General features: G+C 33.5%; 1 protein-coding gene across 9 annotated transcripts in view; it reads left to right on the top strand.

Annotated features, from left to right (window-relative positions):
- DGKB (diacylglycerol kinase beta) overlaps positions 1–19,902 on the top strand; it is a 361,100-nt gene that overhangs the window by 136,628 nt on the left and 204,570 nt on the right. For all 9 annotated transcript variants that reach the window (XM_032182678.1, XM_032182686.1, XM_032182684.1 and 6 more), the window contains 3 exons: positions 4,969–5,043; positions 17,841–17,926; positions 19,743–19,832. In XM_032182678.1, coding sequence (XP_032038569.1) covers positions 4,969–5,043; positions 17,841–17,926; positions 19,743–19,832 — 251 coding nt within the window. The remainder of the gene's footprint in view (positions 1–4,968; positions 5,044–17,840; positions 17,927–19,742; positions 19,833–19,902) is intronic.

The following is a 19,902-nucleotide window of genomic DNA, read 5'->3' as shown; positions in this document are numbered from 1 at the left end:
GTGTATATATGGTGTGTATATTTATTTATTTATGTATTTATTTATTTATTTATTTATTTATTTTCCCTGATTTTTACCTGACTGCTGTACAGTCAGCAACTAAAAAGGAGGAGGAGTAGCTCCCTCCCCAAAGTATTTTGGACATCTTATGTAGTGAAAAGTAAAATCATAATACATTCCAATACATAAATAGCTTTGTAAGATGAACAATTATGATGACTCACCAGACTTTTTGATTATAGCAATTTTGCAACCTGGTCAGGTATTGAGAAGCCTGAGCTAGGAGTAGAGGACAGGTTGTAACAAAAGCATGATTTTCACAACAGGGAGGAGGGTGACCAGATGACACCCCACCCCCCAAAAAACAACCACCATTATTTTTGTAGATGAGAATGTAATTATCTTGACTTATTCAGATCAAGGTTATCTTTTTCTGGGAGCTGTCCTTCATTCTTTACTTAGGATTTTCTGTATTTGAGAGATCACGATAAATGAAGCTTTGATTTGTAATTGACTTTCATTGAATGCAGAAAGGTTATTGCAAATACTGTCAAGACTCCAGTGTTCTCCACAGCTCCCCATATGAGACTTTATGCCTTGCCATATGGTAACCCAACCTATTTCATTGCCCTTAGTCATACAGAGCATGCATGCATCCATCTGACAACCAGTTGAATAAATGCACTTCCCCAATAATACTCTTGCCACTTCTTTTTGTATTTTACTTTTTTTTTTTTCTTTTTTCCTCCCCCAAATCTCTAAAATGCAAAGGAAGAGAACTGAGGATCTCTTTAAGGTAAACAAAGTTAGATGCTTCAATTGTGGTTTTTGAGAGTTGAAACAGATGGGTGATGGGAAATGAATGTGTAGAAAAAATGCATTCAGAACACAAAAGTGCCTTCTCTACAATCTCTACAATAGATTATCATCTCAATATATTTTAAAACTTGAATTATGTTAGAAAGACAGAGTTTTGCAAAAGGTGTAGTGATAAATATGTTCTTCATGAGCAGATTTCTCTTTTAAAAAATAATGCTATGGTTTTCATGGTTTACTGAAAAATAGAGTACTATCAAAATAATCTGGATATACTTTCTTCTAAATAAAGAGATTAATATTATTGCCCATCACCTGAAATGCAAATGAATTTAAACAAGTTTTTCTTTTTTTAATTTAAACTATTTAGTACAATGTGTAATCCATATATATGTAATAAATTAGAACAGAAGTGTAATTTAATGTTTATTATGGAGAAAGTAACAAATCAGAATTAAAGTTGATGAGTTTAACACTTTCATATGCCACAAACAGATTTTAATTAAAAATGAGTTTGGACTGGTTTAGCAAAGCCAATCAGAGATATCTTACTCCAGACACATCACACTGTAACATGTTTTCAGTAATTGTGGACATTTTGGGTCATTTAGTCAGGAAAGAAAAAAAAAAAAAAAGGAAAAAAAAAGTAGTGCGTTCTTTTCATCCTGTAGCTAGCATTCCTGTATGTCTGAGTTTAAGTTGTAACTAAGTTGTAACTCATCATGACAGCAGCCTTCAATATTCTGTGAATAGAATGGATGAATTTAGTACCTCATTAACAAAATATTTGATTTCAACAGAAAGAATATATATATACAACTGGTAACTAGTTAAGGCATGTAGTGCTTCTAAATACTGTTATTGTTAAGGGTAGTGCTTCTCACATAAGAGTGCTTCTAAATCATGCTGATGTTTTGCCATACTCATTACTTTGTTTTGCCCTTCCCCATTTTCCAATCTATTTACCTGACCAGCAGGTGAGTTTAAACAATTGTTTCCTTGACAAATGTGCGGTTGGATGAACTGGAGATCAGCTTCCATACACTGATGTTTCCTGCTGACTCTACATCTAGTATCTGTGCAGTACAGGTTGATGATGTCTTTGACCTTTGTTGTTTTCAAATAACTTTGGTTCAGAGTAGCTCTTCCATACTACTCTATGACTAATCTAGATTTCTAATCTTTCATTTAGCATTAAGACAAAATATAGAAGCAGTTTCAAATGATATTTTTGAAATGTTTTATATCTAGGAGAGATCACTACCATTCTTTTACTTTTGGGGTGGAGGTCTTGGCTTCTTTGTTCTCTGTCACTAAGGATAAATAAAGTGATGACATCCTGAATCATCATCCCCCAGATGATAGAAAAGATACATCCCCCAGTTGGCACAAGGTACTGACTGCTATGGCCAGCTTTTTCCCTGGTGCAGGCAACTTTTACTACCAGTTTTAAATTGCCAACAGGTTTCTGTCTATTTCTTTTCTCCCTCTGAAGGAATGATTTTATTAGTTTGGAAGGTAGCCCAGTCGGACTCATCCCAACAGTCAGATGCAGTCAGGAGTATTATCTACAGCAGCAAAGCTGTTCATGGATAATCCCAGTTCTCTTGGCCACTTCTGCTGTAATTTTCATCCTCCTCAGCTATGCTAGTGCAGCTGTTTTTGGGCTTCATATGAGATCAGGGACATTATTTAAGTGTGCGTTTGGGGGGGGGGAATGACAACATATAAACTTTTCTGAAGATTTCAATTTTAGCTCTAATTTGTTACCACAGAATATCCCCATGAGCAGTTACAGAAACACTTGTTTATTGGTGAGCTGAGTCATAGGGTTTAGACCAAGCTGGAGGTCGTGGTGACCTGTGGTAGGTTAATAAACTGGCTTTGTTCATGGAATTGAACTGTCACAAAAAGCTGTCTTTTAGCATTACCCAGTGTTCTGTCTCATGACTTTCAATAAATCTTCAGTCATAAAGCAACCATGTCCAATCCCTTCCTTACATGCAGAAGCAACACATCTAGAAACGAGTAGGCATTTTGGTACCACAAATATAAAACTGGAAGGCTAAATTACTGCCCATTTCCTAGTCTTGAATGGGCCACACTGTCTGGTCACACTTTAATATGAAGACAAACATTTATAGACAATTTCTTCTTCTTCGTTAATATGAACTGATATGAATCACCAAGTTATGAATTATACACAGACTAGAGTATATAAATATGTTATGATAACTTAAAGCATGATGTGACATGCAGTCAGTTGTCAGAGTGATTATCTGGTATTGATGTTCAACTAGTACCTGTGGAAAGAACCTAATGATTCAGATAGGATTCAATGTAGTCTTCATTACTGCAGGTGGACTTCCAGGTTTTTGGCTAAAGATAGGCTCTAGAGGTAGGATTTTTGGCTCTCTCTTTACTAGAAAGACTTTTATAACATTTCACTGATACCTGACAACAGTACTGTGAGCTTTAGGTAATGTCTATGTTTTGTAGCACCTAATCTTTAAGTAAATAATTCACTTAAGCCTTTAGGACTCATTAACAATACTGTTCAAGAACTCCTGGTCAGCTACACAGGTTAAATTAGCTGGCCCTTTGACCAGGTTAAATCCTATGTCACAGAGAAGCAATTTACACATACTATGTTTTTTTTTTTTTTTTTTTTTTTTTTAAAAAAAAAAAAAAGATCTTTTTACATCAGTAGATACTGCATATGACATAGAAATATACTGTGTTGTAATCCCACTGTCAAATGTCTGATTCAGTTGTCATCACAACGGTTGGCAACGATGTGCATGCTAGCAAAGTGAAACCAGTCATTTCATACTGATTTTTTTCTATCATGAATGACATCAGGAATAGACTGTGTTGAGTGTATTTGAACATAGTACTTCATGAAGAAGCTGATATCACTAAATAATTGAGAAGTTAAGAAAATGTTCCAATTTGGCAATTTTACAGATAATTAAAAAATTGTTTGTATTCAGTATTCTTACATCCTTGTCTTCCACCTAACCTGATAAATTATGTATTTCTAGTTTTTTTTAAATCCCTCAGTGTGCACATAGATTGTGTCTAGACAGTTTTATTTTCCTGAATTTGAAACCATGTGGCCATTTTAAGATAAATTCAGCTCTTGTTATGCTTCTATTTTATTTAAGGCAGTAAAAAGAAAGGAAGAGATATTTCAGTGGAAAAACTAATGTTTTCTTAAAAACATTAAAATATGAATTAGCTTGAGGACATTAGCATTAAAGTTAAAAGCAGGAGATAAGGGGTTATAATTCAAGCAATTGTCGTAGATCTCAGGTATGTTTTCATTTATTCAGAGCTCAAAATTTCATGTACTTCTGTATAAGAAGTTGTGCAGATACCACAATGTCCTCAATGTGGGAAAATATATATCTAGTGCTCTTAATGAAGAAACATTACATTTGTAATACTTTTAGGACAATTAACCTCATATTTGCAAAGTAATATTTTTTTGAAATATTTTACCATATAAAGAAAGATTGTCTGGGAGTTCCTTATGGGATAGGGCAAAGCTCTTCCTGCTTATCAGTTCCCTTCTATTATTCATATAATTTTAAGTTGTGTACTTTAAGTAACAATGTATTTGAATCTTCTTCATATTTTTTGTTATTTCAATATAATCCAAAGTAATTGTAAATTCTACGTTTAGATTCAGTTGATGAGTTGACAATAGATTTGCTTTCTTAGAATGTTGTTCAACCTATGGGGGGACATTTTTGGTGGGTGACAGAGCCAGTTTACTTTTGCAATTAATTATGCTTTTAATTTTGTGTTAGCTATAAATTCAAGGATACATATGCTTTTCCATGGAGTTAGTTCAACAATTAACAGGGTTCTTTCAAATTCTTTTTTTTTTTTTTTTTTTGACTCACCTTTTCTTGGGTTTTTCCTTATTCCTTATTTTATGTACAATATACAGTCTGTATAAATTATATACTTATTTATTTTTATAAATGACATCCTGCAATTCAAATCATTATAGTAGATGTTAACTTCTTTAATTGTTTGGTTGACAGCTTAAAAAAACAAACAAACAAACAAAAAAACACAATGTAAATGAAAAAACAAACAAACGTAAGTAAATATTTTTCTTTGTCTTTTTTACTTCTTCAGAATTTATAGAAAATTTCAGTACCTTTTAAATCCTCGTCAAGTTTATAGTCTTGCTGGAAATGGACCAATGCCAGGGTAAGTCTACAGTTAATATTATTACCAGGAACTCATTTAATAAAATGCTACATAATCAAATGAACAGACTGAAGCACATACTGCATGCTTTGAATATATCAACACTACAGACCTCTGAATGGCTGCAGAAATTTACAGGTATTATTTGTTCACATGTACAAATAAAACTATGTATCATATGTTTTACTGATAACCATGCAGTATACTGTGAGAACTCTGTGATAAATTGCATTTTATTTGCAGCTTTTACTGCTATATTAGCAACCTGACTTTAGTTGTGTTTATTTTTTTTTTTATGTTGCAAATATCTAACAATCTCAAAGATTGATTTGAAGTTTTCTTTTTCATAAATGAATTTTTGCACATGTATTTGTTCCTTTGTAATGCAGACAGTGTTCATATATATATATATTCTCATGCATGTCAGTTACAGAGTGTTGTTTGTTGTTTCAGATTACTCTGGCTGAGCTCTCCCTATCCATTCTGTAATCTTAGGGATTCAGTGGGGCAGAAAGTGACTAGACAGACTAAATTATGCTGGCAGTGACTTTTTATGGGGACTAGAGTGTTATCTGAATCAGATAGTGTTGCAGTCAGTTGCCTAACATGCTTCTTCCATGACTCTTCAATTTTGCAATCATGTGAATGTAAGTGAATCACGGTATATCAACTTTTGCCACTTGAAATTGTCTCGTTTTTAAGTAGCATGTACTTTGGTAGAAGAGAACAGGCCAGCACTGATTATCTTGTCCATGTACCATTTTCTGTATGGGTTGCATATTATTTAGTTACACAGATACATGAACTTTTACACCAATGAGAAATGTTACAGAAATATATTAAATGATATATGTTCACTGGCATAAAGTTTACGCTATTGCTTGAAAAAAATATATATATATATATGTATATAGTCTTGGGATTTCTTTTCTACAGAAAAGTTTATAGATTTTATTTTGTTTTTTCCTTTTAAGTTGGAGGAAGAAAAAGATTGAAGTGGAAGTGTACACGTTTTGTGCTTTGCAATATCATATTTCAGTTGTCATCGGTGTATTACTGAAAAGAGTATGCTTTAACAATTTTTGCCAATACTACATATTTTAAGGTGAGATATACAGGAAGTTATTCTCTATTAAAACCATTCAGTTGTCCATTCATTCATTATGTTAGACTTAGGATGTGTAAAGTGCTGATGAAACTGAAAGGTGAATTGGCTCTTATCCTTTTGGAAGTTTGATTTCTCTGGATATCTACAAATACAGTGTGGCTATCTTAGCTACAGTGTGGCTAAGGTGCAACCTGCAGAATAGGCAAAACCTGCTCAAAAAAAGTCATACATGAGGTGCCTGATTTCTTTCATGCCTGTAATTTTATCCTGTACTGAATGTTATTGCCGTTTGATTATTCAAACATCTTTTGTTACACTCATCTTGAGATGTATAGAAAATTGAAATAATCTTACTCCAAAAAGTAACTAGATTAGAAAAATTGCAGAAGGTTATTTCAGGAATTTAAAATAAATTTTAACTGAGATAAAACTAATAACCAGTATTGTTTTGCGTAGGGTATACTAGAAATTCTATGCTTTGAGATTGAGAGGACAAATTTTAAAATAAATTAAATATTTATTTTCAACTTCATCTCACTGAATTGAAGCTTTAAACAAAGCCAAACAAATAAATGAAAACACACACACACAAAAACCACTTAGTGACTGTATTTCTGTCTCCGTCTTCTGGTTTTCATTATCTTGTGATGTAAAGGAAAATGTATTTTAAGGAAGAAGCACAAGAGGGCAGTGTTAAGTTCAGACAGAAACCCTGTATTGAAAGCAATTTAAACTCTAGTCTTTTGAACCATAACAGTGTTTTTAGGAAATATTTTCAATTTCTCTCCCTATTAGGAATCTAAATAGTTTTACTTCAGAGTCACTTTGAAGCAATTTTTAATTAATTTTCAAACAGAGATTGCATTTTATTAAGCTTGTTTTGGTATGTTTTTAATTCATTCCACAGAAATGAATAATCCTAAATTTCCAGTTTATCTCCTGCCATCACTTTTTGCCCCTGGCAACACTACGTAGGCTGTATAAATTTGTCAATTAAGAAAGCAGTTGAATAAACTCTGTATTTCATTTACCAGTCTTTGTTTTCCTTTCTGTGAGGGCTAGATTGCCTAATAAAACCTGCCCATACATCCATCTGTCCATTCATTCATCCACATCTATAATGCCAGTTATACTGGACTGTCAGTCAAAATGTTGTATTTGTTTAGTATTGTCATGTACATCATTCAGGTTGAAATGAAACAGTGAGGGGATTGTACAGCACAGAGGTAAACAAAAATGTATCTTTCATGCCAGTTACTGTAATAGAGTGGAAAGGGATAAACATAATGTGTATTTATTTTAAACAATTTATTATTGTAATAGATTTTAATTGAGTTTATTTTGAGCTTTTTTTTTCTTTTGAACACTACTTTCAGACATATTTACTCAACCTGTAAAATGTTTATTATAATGAGAGTAGAATTTGCATGTTTTCTGTTGAGCCAAACTGTATGTTTGAACCCACAAGTTATTTATTAATGATCGTATCTCTCTGATGTATGTTGTCATCAATCAAGATGATAACATTCATAAGTTTTCTACCTTGAGTTCCAAACATCTGTGGTTACTCTCAATTAACATTTCCAGTTCCTTTTTTGTTGAAAATATATGCATTTAAATAATGGAGAAAAACAATAGAACAAGGAGACCCATAAAATTCTAAATCTTAGGGGGACTGTGAAACTGCCGGATTTCATGTAAATGTCAACAGCACAATCATTCTAGGTTATTCGTTCTTCCTTTTTAATGAGATAGCCATGTTCTTTCACAGAAATGTGTTGGAATAAAGGGCTCCTTAGCAGACCTGAGCTGGAACAAGGTTAAAATAGTCCTTGCTCAGAGAAAGTGTAGCCTATGGACACCAGTCACATGTTTGAATTTCTTTGAAGTCTAACTTATAAATCTGAAATTTATAATTCCACTTTCCCTTTCAAGTCTATTATATTCCCCAAACTAAACTAAACTAAAACTAAAATAAAGGTTTTTGATTATCAGTTATTGTGCATTTTTAATAAATATGCTGTAGAAGGTCAGTGTAAAATATTTTGAACAAGCTGTCAGTGAAGTTAGTATCACCGCCTGAATGTCCAGTTACTCAAGTGGATGTGTCACCTAATTTCATAATAGATGTGATGGTACTTAGAGAACTGCTGGGACAGTAGCAAAAATGTTTCTTGTAGTTTATTTGCATGCCTAAATGAAGGTTTTCAGAGTTGTTTATGTCAACTCATGTACATAATCTATATAAAAATACATTGCAGTGGTTCAAATAAATCACAATGAAGCCGACTCTCTGATATTGATTCTTTTCCAACAACGGAAGCTGACCTGCTGCGATGCCTGAAAATCAAGGAGCTCTCAGCCAAAGGGCAACAGTATGCTTTAAACATTGGTATAATAATTAATGGTTTAGACATTCGTTATTTGGGAGCAGAGAGAGATGGGTGAGCTGGAGAAACCCTGAAAACTCGGCAGCTGAACATAGGCATAAAAGGTACTCTATGGTTATATATGTAGACTGCAACAGTTAACAAAGTGACATGAAAATTGCCAGGCTGATACATTGTGTAATTTGTGCCTAGCACCTGTGTTTTTAGCCTTGAAAAGAGTTTCCCTGTTTGGTTGTTATATCTCTATAGGAGTCTTCTACTTCTGACAACAACTGTTATTGTGGATTTAATGATCTTGAAGAATCTGAAATTCAGTTATTGTTCACCTCACAGAGAGGTAAATAATAGCTGGCTGAATAGCAGTCAGCCACAGACCCACATGGCTCTGTAGAGAGGTCACCATTTCACAAAGGCTTTGTCCCTCTGAAAAGGCTCCCGTTCCCTTAAGTCTATTATTTAAAATGTCTAATTTATGTTATTTTTATACAGTATAATAGAAATTATATCCACAAAAGTTGTATTTCTTTGTTACTCCCTTAAACATTTAATTTGGAGAGCGTGTATTTTTAAAATTCTATCCACAAGTTTACATCAGCAGGCCTTTTTAAACCTTAAATTCTGTCCACTTAAATGATGCCCAAGACAGCCAAACTGAATTCCTACAACTTACTCTGTAATTTAGTTGGGAATCTACAGCACCTGGGCCTTTATACCTTCACAAAGCAATGGGCCTATTTTGAAAATTACACTATTTCCCCTGATTATTGGAATTGATTGCTGAAGTATTTCTTTGCTGTTGAACATTGGGAATTTACAGAGTATTGTGGAAAGACACATACACCAAGAATACTTTAAGAAGACAATAAGTGCAGAGTTATTTTCTTCTGAACAAAACCTTTGTTATAAATGAAGTCTCATCTCAATCTGAATTTAGTAATATTTATAAAAGATATAAAAGGCAAGTAAACAGCGCTGGGTGTGCGGGGAGTCTATGCTCCACCAACACGCACACACGAACGTCAAACATTCTAAATATACAGAACATTGCTTTTACATACTAAACCCGAGTATGCCTATACAATCAGAAAAAGGATTGTTTGTTACCTTAAGTTCCATGACTTAGCAGCCTCCATTTTTCCATTCCTTTTGAACAATATGTCTCGCTTTAAGTTGTCAAGCAACTTGGCCTTCGGGCCTTATGTATCCCGTTCTTACCAGATCGAAGAAAAGCATATCCATCTCCTTTTGAAGGCCAATAGGGCCTGGGTCAAAAGGCACGTCCAGGTCAGCAGGGGGCGTAACAGCAAAAGCCTTCGATGGCTGTAGCGGAGGGGCCGATGATGTAGCAGTCGGATCAGTAAAGGAGCCCGCAGCTCCCTCACTATCTGGCAAACCACACGTTTCTGACTGTGGCCCCACATGTCTCTTTAAGGCCTCAGAGACTGCTCGCCAGGTGCCGAGCAATCCCACTGCAACCTTGTCGTTTTTAGTTGCAGAGTCCCACACCTTGACCTCAATTTGGTCCCATATTTCAAGATCATAAACTGTCTGATTGTTAATAAGGAGAATAAGCTGTAAGGTTACCAGGACAGTCTTTGTTTCCAAGGACGTATGATTCCCCATAATGCGCAACTACTTACCAGCGAGGGGCAGTTGTGTGCGTGGGTCTGCTTCTATCAGCTTGAGCTTCTCTCCTGCTCCAGTGCGCCTGTTTCCAGCGACTTTCTGTACGAGCTTCTCTGAGCAGTTTGCTGAGTCTGGCCGAACCTATCTTCATGAGGTGATCAATGTGCCTGTTCCCATCCTGGTCTCTGTTCTGCTAGCCTGTTCCTTTTCATTCCTTCTTTCTGCTTCTTTATTGGTGACATAACTTCGTGTTGCCTTTTTTTTTTTTTTTTTTTTTTTTTTAAATCTTGAGGACAGGCTCCCCTCTTATACCCTTCACCCCATAGCAGTTCTTTTCAAAACAACTTTTCATTGGTCAAACAACGTTGAATGTAACAACAACAGCAAACACCCAGAAACATCCATGCCTTAACGGCTGGAGAACAAGAAACCATCTGAAGAACAAGAAACCAGAGACTGCATGGAGTCTCCTGAATCACCCTTCTTTGTTCCCTCTAAACTCTTTTACATTCCTGATGGCCTCATCGTTAAGAGTCTGATGTTACCATCAACCACAGGGCTTTCCGACCCCCATGGACACGCTCCCAAATCTCCCCCTTCTTTATTAATATCAACCATCTTCTCGACACGAATTACCACACCATATATAACACCTTGGACCTGATCCATATTTCTTTGGAAGAATTATATTTTTGCCAAAGGGCAGAGCAAGCCATGGTGGATTAGTTGTACTCTAATGATTAACTGTGTTACAGTTATGCATCTTAAATCAGTCGAATTTAGAACACAGTGAGTCTTAACACATGAAACTTGGTTTTAAATATAATTATAGAACAGTTGTTTAACAATATTTTTACTTGTGTGATGTCCAAGGTGTTTGCAATATGCATACCACAATCTTCAAATATTGTAAATATCACTAATTTCCAGTACTACTACTAAGTCTAGGCTGGTAAAGCTGTGGTCCGGGATAATTCACTGCTCTCTTACCCACTGTAACTGTTCATTGGTGAGTTTGCCACATCCACAAAACCTGTTGTCTGGAATCTATTCTAAAAAAGCCCATCCTTTAGCCTGCTTATTTGTTTCCTGCCCTCCTCCCTGCCTTCTTGAACTGGTTCCCTTTTCTCAGTCGTTTCCAAGTAAGTTTTTGACTATCATTTTTAAGTTATTTCTGAAATTCACTGTACCTATGACATCCACTACTCAGCATTTATTGATTCACTTTTCCCACAAGTGCTTCTGCTTTCCTTCTTCTGACTGGCACGTATCTCTCTATAATCAGTAAGGTTGCTATCCTTCTTTCTTTATGCAGATAAAGCAAATTTTATTCTTGCAAAGATCATAGGTTTTACACTACCATTATTGTTCAATATCCATATCAAAATAATTTGGGCCATCTATTGACTATATTGCTATAATGTGAAAATAGTTCGATATACATTGTAAGCAATAATTACAGAAAACCTAGGTATATTCATGGTATTTTTGAGCGTGAAGTATGTGATAGGGACTGATATCATCAGTGTGGGAACCAAGACACAGGGTCTTGGTTTGAATTACTTTTCTGGTAAAATGTCCACTATAACCATGAAGTTCACCAGTGATTCTGCATGGTCACTTATTGCAAGACTGAGATAATATTTTTCTAATTGTTCCATCATTTTTAGCAAGCCTGGGATTTTAAATTGGTAGCCACCTGTATCTTTAGAAATTATGAGCTGAAAACAATATTTTCAGCTGCAAGATACCCACCTACTACTTAACTTTTGCACATTAAAATGCCATTCCAGGAGAGGAATATTTTGTCCCATGCTATGATAAACTGGATTTACTGAAACTTTTTTTATTAGTGATTTATTGTAATTACTGTCTCATGAATAGTGTCATTACAATATATACAAAACTGTAACTGAGTTTTATAATGAGGATAAAAAGTGTGTGTTGTCCAGTTACATGGCCAGCTCAGTTGTCAGTCTAGACAAGGAAAAACTAATTTTTGTTTACATTCATAGACTCAATGACCAAACAAAATAACCATTTGTCAGGGATTGTATTCTGTTTGGTAAAATGGCAGCAGTATAGTATGGTCAGTACAATAAAGGGGTAAACATTGTAACAGTGTAATTGCTCTGACTTTCAACTTGGTGCTTTCATATGGATATTCCCCTAGTTTAAGGGGAAATCATAATGAGCAGAGCATCCAAATTAGTGAAATTGCTAGTTCAAACCCAGCATTGTGAATTCACAAGTGGATGGTTTCCAAATTATAGAGTTCACATGAATTGTGAAATATCTAACAGATTAGCCTTTTGTTAATGTAAATCTTTTTTAAAAGGTTTAGCAGGCTGTTACTTCTCTGAGCTGGTGATATTTAGGGTGAACATTTATCTTTTATTCACTTCCATTCATACACAATGCAGGTTCTATTCCAATATACAAGTGAAGTACTAACTCACTCATAATTATCATACGGTTGGTAAAGTTAGAGATGCCATTCAAGATTCTTTTTTAAGTACTACTACTGTATTTGATTTATGCCACACTTTCTCAAACATTTAAAAGTTTCAAAATTTTACATATTTATTTGTTCAATATTATTTTATTGTCTCAATACCTTTAAAACCAGACTACTTTATTACTGGGAATAAGGAAGTTTTAAAACAGAAGTCATAAGAGAAATAACAGTGAATACATTTTTTTTCCCATAAATAATACTGCAGAGCTTCTGTAGTCTTTAGTCTTGCATCTGATTACAGTTAGGCAAGTATTATCGTTGGCAAAATTCCTGTGGTGTGTATAGTAATATTGGCTAAGAAGCTGAGACAAAAGTATTTTGAAATTATACTGATCATCTGTTTCTAGATTACTCTCCTTTTCCAAACACTGAATCCAAATTACTGAAGGGTATCTGTAAAAGCAGCTTAGTAAATACAGATTTTAGCCCTAAGAGCTGAAGTGGCTCTAATAACATTTAGAGCATTTAAGAGGAAATTTCTCTACCGTAGGACAGATACTTAAGTTTTGTTTGTTTTCCCCACTTTGATCTCTGAAATTGAGAAGTTTACCAAGTTATATAGTATTTTAATATCTCCTGATATTTTACAATTTACCTTACATTTTGTTGATACCTGTACCAGGTACCTGTACAGGTACCAGTATCAATGTCTTATTCTTTGCTTGGGCTATCCGCAGTTTTAATTTTTTCATCTATTCTGAGTGAAGAAGGCTGGCTGATGGATATCTACTAAGATATCCTATGTTGCTGATTCCTGAAATCTTTGTATAGTACACTGCTACTAGGTATGGGGGGAAGAGTGTGTGCAGATACCTTAATGGAAAGCATTGCCAATTACATTTTAAAATAGTTTTACTCTGAATAGGACAACAGTTCCTAAAATAATTCTGTAAGAACAGGGGAGAGCCATCAGTGCGTAAGTCAATTTTGCTCTGATTATATATATGATTATATATATCAATTATACATGATTAACATACAAATAGTAAAGTCCTTTAGGGTTTGTGTTTGATTCATTAATAGGTTCTCTATTCATATAGCTTTGATAAGATGACTATAAGAAACTGAACTGGAGTAGTGTAGGTAGTTGAAACAGTTGCCATCTTTCAGGTGGAAATTACTAATTTATCAGCAGAAACTCAGTAATTGCCTCCGTGTGTGATTCTTGTGTCTGGCAAAATAAAAATAATACTAAAAATAGGCTGGTATCAAACACCTTCAGTGGTTTAATTGAATTTGTTTTATTTCCAGGAGATAAGAAACTTGTTCAGACTAAACCAGGTCAATTTACAAGGGACCTACTGAGATGAAGATAGATATTTATTGGTAGGTTTTTCAACACAGTATGATTGATCCTATTTACTGTATTAATTATTGACCCTGACCTAAGAATTCTGTGTATGGTAATGAAATTTGCACAATGTGCAAAGTGGGGAAGTATTGTAAAAGCTAGGGAGCGATAGTTAATGGTATAACAATTTCATCATCAGACAAGAATTAGATGGTCTATTCAATTTTGATGATAGAAATACAATCATGTGTAACAGTGTCTTGTAAACCAAATTTAGGGATTGTTTGTAAGAAAAATGGTTCATTTTTCAGAATCATCCAACAACTTACCTAGCAAATATCCTATTATTTTAAGTCCTTAGGAGGCAATTTCTGTAGTTTTCCTGGTATTATTATAGTTGTGGCTTTTTAGCTTTTATTCCCAAGCTTATAGGAGTGTTGTGTGTCCTGTGGTAGAAGATGTTAGTAGGAGAAGTTCTGCTGATCCTTCTTGTTGCTTGTTTGCAAATGATTGAAGAGTCGGCATTAATTGGGTTAGTCTGTATCAGTATAATGTTTGAATGTACCAGTCTAGCTCTTCTATTTTCTATTACTTGACTACTTGAATTTCTGATGTAGAAAAGCCTTTTACTATTTTACCATTATCTGTAAAGTGGAAAACTTTTTTTTTTTTTTAATTGAAGGTAATGTTTTTGGCCACTTTTAATGGCAACTTTTATAGTGAGCAACAACAAAAAAAAAGAACTGCAATAACTATATTGCTCGTGGATTACAGTACAAATTAATACAGATAAATTATGTTTTGAAGTTATCTGTTGTACCTGTTTTTCATATCTATGTAATATCTTACAAGGTTGCTACCATAATGGATATTTGTCCTTTTTAATTCATGCCATGCTTGCTGTAAGATCCACATTGTGCTATGTAGAGGAATTGTCTAACCAAACTGTTAATATATATATGGTAGAGATTAAACTTTTGGGGAAAGAGACCTATTGAAAGATTTATTTTATATTTTTGTTATTTGACTTCCACTGTTTTATGTCTGCTTCAAACCTTTTTACCATGTTCTTCTCCAATATTTATTTTTGAATCATTTAAAAATGTTCTGTGGATAACAGGTAATAATTGTTATTAAGATACTAATTGACTAAAACTATGTTGATAGGAAATACTTATGCTTTCCCTCAAGTTCTATTAAGAAATCTGTCTAATTCTTTCTTCACTCTTACTGAGTTTGTTTGGAACCATATGAAGCAGAAAAATATTTTCCCTTACAAACTCTTTATGTAGGCTAATTCTAATTCAGTAAGAGAGCTTTATTTACATTTAAATTTATAAATATATTTATATTTATATATATATTTTATATCTCAAATATTTTTATGTATGTGGAATATCCTTATATATCCTACATACCAAATATATAATATATTAAACTTTATATTTGTTTCATATGCATTATATAAAATATGAAAATATAAATATTGCCTTTATACTTAAAAATCATAGTTTTATATTTAAAATTATAAAAAGGAAAGGTCATTTGCACTTAATTCTGTACATGATATTAATTGTTTGGGAAATTCACTGTTTATGTGTATAAAATGCTCCAGTGGAAATATGAATGAATCTTAGTGAGAATTTTTTGACAGTTTTGTCAGATTCTTGAGTCCTTTTTTTTTTTTTTTTTAAATGAATATTATGCCTTGAAAGCCATATGGTGAGGATGCCTGCTTATAAAAAGTTGTCTGAGATTTATTCTGCCTATCTGGATTAAAACTAGCATCAACCCAATGTTTTTGTTTGTTTGATTGCTTGATTATTTGTTGTTGTTGTTTTTTTTTTGTTTTTGTTTTTGTTTTTTTTTATTCCCACTCCGCCCAGCTTTCTTTTTGACATGTATTACATATGGTAGAAGTGCTTAAATATTAATAGAAGTTAGTACCCTGCCCTCACCTCTATAACTTCATTTTAAATTAATCTGAAATACCCTCAGTGGTGGAAGTAGCATAACAGATCTGCTAACTTCCTAAAGAACCAACACCATTGGGTCAAAGTGGGAATGCTGGTAATGAAAAGCATTTGTCCCTTTGCTAGTTCTTATGAAAAGATGGCGAGGCACACCTGTGAACCAGGATATTTTTCTGCTTGCTCTCATTGTGATGGGATGTGACTTACAGCAGAGGGTCTTTCAGCATACATACTTATTAGAAAATGTGTTCTCCAAGAGTAACCAGCCATATTTGGCACATGACATTTTGGATCAGAAGAGATCCTAGAGCGCTTGTCCTTCAGATTCGTCAAGTGACGAATAAAAGGTGAGAAGAGCAGAACTGGGTTTGACACAGAATGAGTAAGCATCCTTGAAACATTGTACTTGACACTTGTTATTGTGTAACAGCTCTCCTGAGCAGAGGAAATTAGGAGTAGGACGACAATGTGATGGACTTATCTATGTAAATTTGTTTACCTTGAAATTCTTGTTTAAAACTAATTAAAAAATAAGTTATCCTGTCTATGGTCTTCTACATCTTAAATTACTTCTTTTTTTTTTTTTTCTTTTTTTTTTTTTTTGACTGTTTTGCTTCCCCTTCTGTTCACACGCTCTTTCTTTTTCTCTGTAGTTTTTCATTTTAAAAAGTGACATTAAATAAAAAATAATAATAATAATAAAAAACTTTCTAGAGACAGAAACACCATTCCCTTAACAGAACCAAAGCTTCGTATGGGAAACAGCTTTTAACTTATACACATATTTATATTACACTTACAAGTGTAATAATTTATATTACACTTACAAGTATAATAATTTATTACACTTGTAACTTATTCAGTATATTTATTTGTATTTAAGAATTTGTACACAATATAATGATTGTGCATTTATTGTGAGGTTGCAAACTGGAAATCTGATCTGGTCACCAGCTTTTAAACTATGCATTAAGATGACTTTGACATTAAAGAGTAGAATAGATTTGAATGGCCATACATATACATATATATAATTCAGCAAAATTACTGTAAGGTTTTTGTCTAGTTACAATTTATTTGTAAGGAATAATTTCAGTACATATCAAAAGCTGTCCTAAAAAAAAAAGTTTTAAATTAAAAATATTGCAACTTAGAGTGGTTTTAATATATCTTCACTTTTCAGCATTATGGAACATTGGTATTGTATAAAGTGCATAATGATAGAGTGATATTGTTCAGCACTCAATGTATGTGGAAGCAAAAATAGCTGGGCAAATATTATCAAAGATGTTGCTCTTTTAAAGTAGTTTGCAGGATGATGTAATGGGTGCTTTCAATCTGATGCTTACACATATTGTATTAAACCACGATGCAAAATTGTTTTATCAACCACAGATGCTCAGCTTATTATGTATTAGTGTACTATATAAATATGCAATTTTCATATGCTCTTATAGGCACCACCTCAGAAGAAAGTTTTGTGGCTAATATATTCAGCCACATTAGACTTTTCTGTCTAGAGAGACTACATTTTTGTTGTTGTTGTTGTATTTACAACTGAGTAAGCAGATAATATTTGCTAAGAATAATTTGAAACAAGTTTTGAACTGACACAAAAATTTGGATTAGCCATTAGTTCCCAACTTTTTCTAATATTAGTGCATCATAATAACCCTTGAATTAATAGATATATATTAAATTTATCAGATAATTCACTGTTGGATTGTATTTGTCGTCTGTGTAAAAAATGAGTGCATGGGCAAAGGTGATTATTATTTAAAGTGTTAAACTATCATTTAGTATTAAATGAAATGTCTTAAGCCATAAAATGTAGGAACAATGCACAATGAATTTATGTTAATTAAATAGATATCTTCATTTACTTTTTTAGGTTAAGTTTTTTCCGAGATGTTCCTGAGTTCAGAGTACTAGCATGTGGTGGAGATGGCACAGTAGGCTGGATTTTGGATTGCATAGGTAATCAACAGAGTTTACATAGTTTTGCTGGACTCATATCTTTCATTTTACTGTTCTTTACTATTTACGAGCATGTGGATACAAATGTTTCATACAAGATGTCCATTTAAATTTTTGAAATTTAATAGTTTGAGAAATTATTATTTTTAAGGGTATTAGAATTGCAAAATCCTTGGATAAGTTCAATGTTTGTAGTCCCGCAGATTCCCAGAAGGCAAGAAATTTGAATCAAAACTGTTTTCAGTTCAAAGTCTGTTCCGTATACTGAATCAGAGCAGCTACCAAATTTCTGTTTATGTTCCATTATTCCATAATGGAGACAATGTCATAACAGTCCTTTGAAAAGAATTGTTTTTACAGCCATTTAGATGCCCATGCTGTGGGGTATGTACATCATTTCAGATGTTGAGTTCTTTCAGTCAGTTGGCCATAAAGTCCTGTGTATAATTAGGAAGGACCAGAGGTCAAGATATTACAGATTCAAACTTCCCAATGATTATTAGCATATCTTCCACACCACAGCATTGTTTAGTGGGCACTAGAGAGGCTGCAGAGAAAATAATGGGAATGTCTGGCAATGGAACTGAGGAAGGAGATGAAGAAAGGCCAAAAGACTCAACTTTGCTGTTTGGAGAGTGTTAAAAAATGTGCTTTTTTTGTGGGAACTGTGGACCAGAAAACTTAAGTGAAAATGATGTCATGGAGTGTCAAAGACATATTTCTGATCATGGTTTGACCAAAAAAAAAAAAAAGGAAGGGGAGATAAAAAAAAGTCCTTTTGCAAATACGTGCTATTGATTGTAATTCTCAAATAGCTTTCAGAATTGTAAATCAATGTACATAAATATCAGGTGAACTGTCTAAACTGGAAAGGGTGAAGTTTTGTAGCTGTTAATTGTGTCGTTGCCTTTGTCATGAGATCTAAAATATCATGTAGTTACCTTTCAGCAACGTTATTTGAAAAGACTGCATTTTTTCTATGAACAAAATAGATGATTGTTTAATTAATCAAATATTACTTTTAAACTAGACATGCCACTCATGGTGATTAAATGAAGGATTTGAAAAATTATATATTTGAAATATACTTGGACAATATCTGTCCCACTTTCAGAAAAGTTGTACTTCTTGACCAGGGTTTCCCCATCTGATTTTGAATACAGATCCTTGGTTTGAAACACTAGAAAATTAAAGGTTGAAAGTAAAAAGACACTCTTAACTACATACATTTTAAAATATTTCTTATTAAATACAAAATATTGACTTAGAGACTTGATGAGATGTTTATCTTGATCAATGATTATCTTGAATAGTAGATTTGATTCTTAATGTGCTAAACCCTGGTGTTGGGTCAAGGGTCTTTGGTAATGGTGGTCATGTTCCACATGAATCCAACTGAATACACAGCTAAACAGAAATTTGGTCACGCAGCTGAAGGATTTGTTTCATTATTCGTGCCCCGAACTAATACTATTTTGCATTCCTAGTTGGGAATGGTATAGGTGAAATTAACAGAGAGCACAGAATATTCAGTCTGAGAAAAATATAGAATATCATTGTTTATGTATGTTTATCACACCCTTGGGTTAAAAAAGTTCAAGTGATAATAATGTAAATTAGGATTAAGGATTGAATATTGGCTAGGGAAGGGGCTGCACAATGGAATGTCTCAATGAAATGCTTGTTGTTGCAGAATCTCCTGTATAAAATACATATCGCTGTCTTTCACTGAAAGAAAATGTAATACAGTTACTACATTGGTACCAAGCAATTAAATTTTTGTTGCTTAGTTATGTTTTTCCTTCTTTATTCACAGAGAAAGCAAACTTGCTTAAGCATCCTCCAGTTTCTATTCTGCCTCTTGGGACTGGAAATGATTTGGCAAGGTGTCTGAGATGGGGAGGAGGTAAACACAAATTAAAATACCTTGTATTATGCAATTAAAAGAAAAAAAAATGCAACAAAGTCTACCCTTA

This window comes from Aythya fuligula, chromosome 2, assembly GCF_009819795.1.
Source record: "Aythya fuligula isolate bAytFul2 chromosome 2, bAytFul2.pri, whole genome shotgun sequence".
NCBI classification, from domain to species: domain Eukaryota; kingdom Metazoa; phylum Chordata; class Aves; order Anseriformes; family Anatidae; genus Aythya; species Aythya fuligula.
This window is presented reverse-complemented; position numbering and strand designations above follow the sequence as displayed.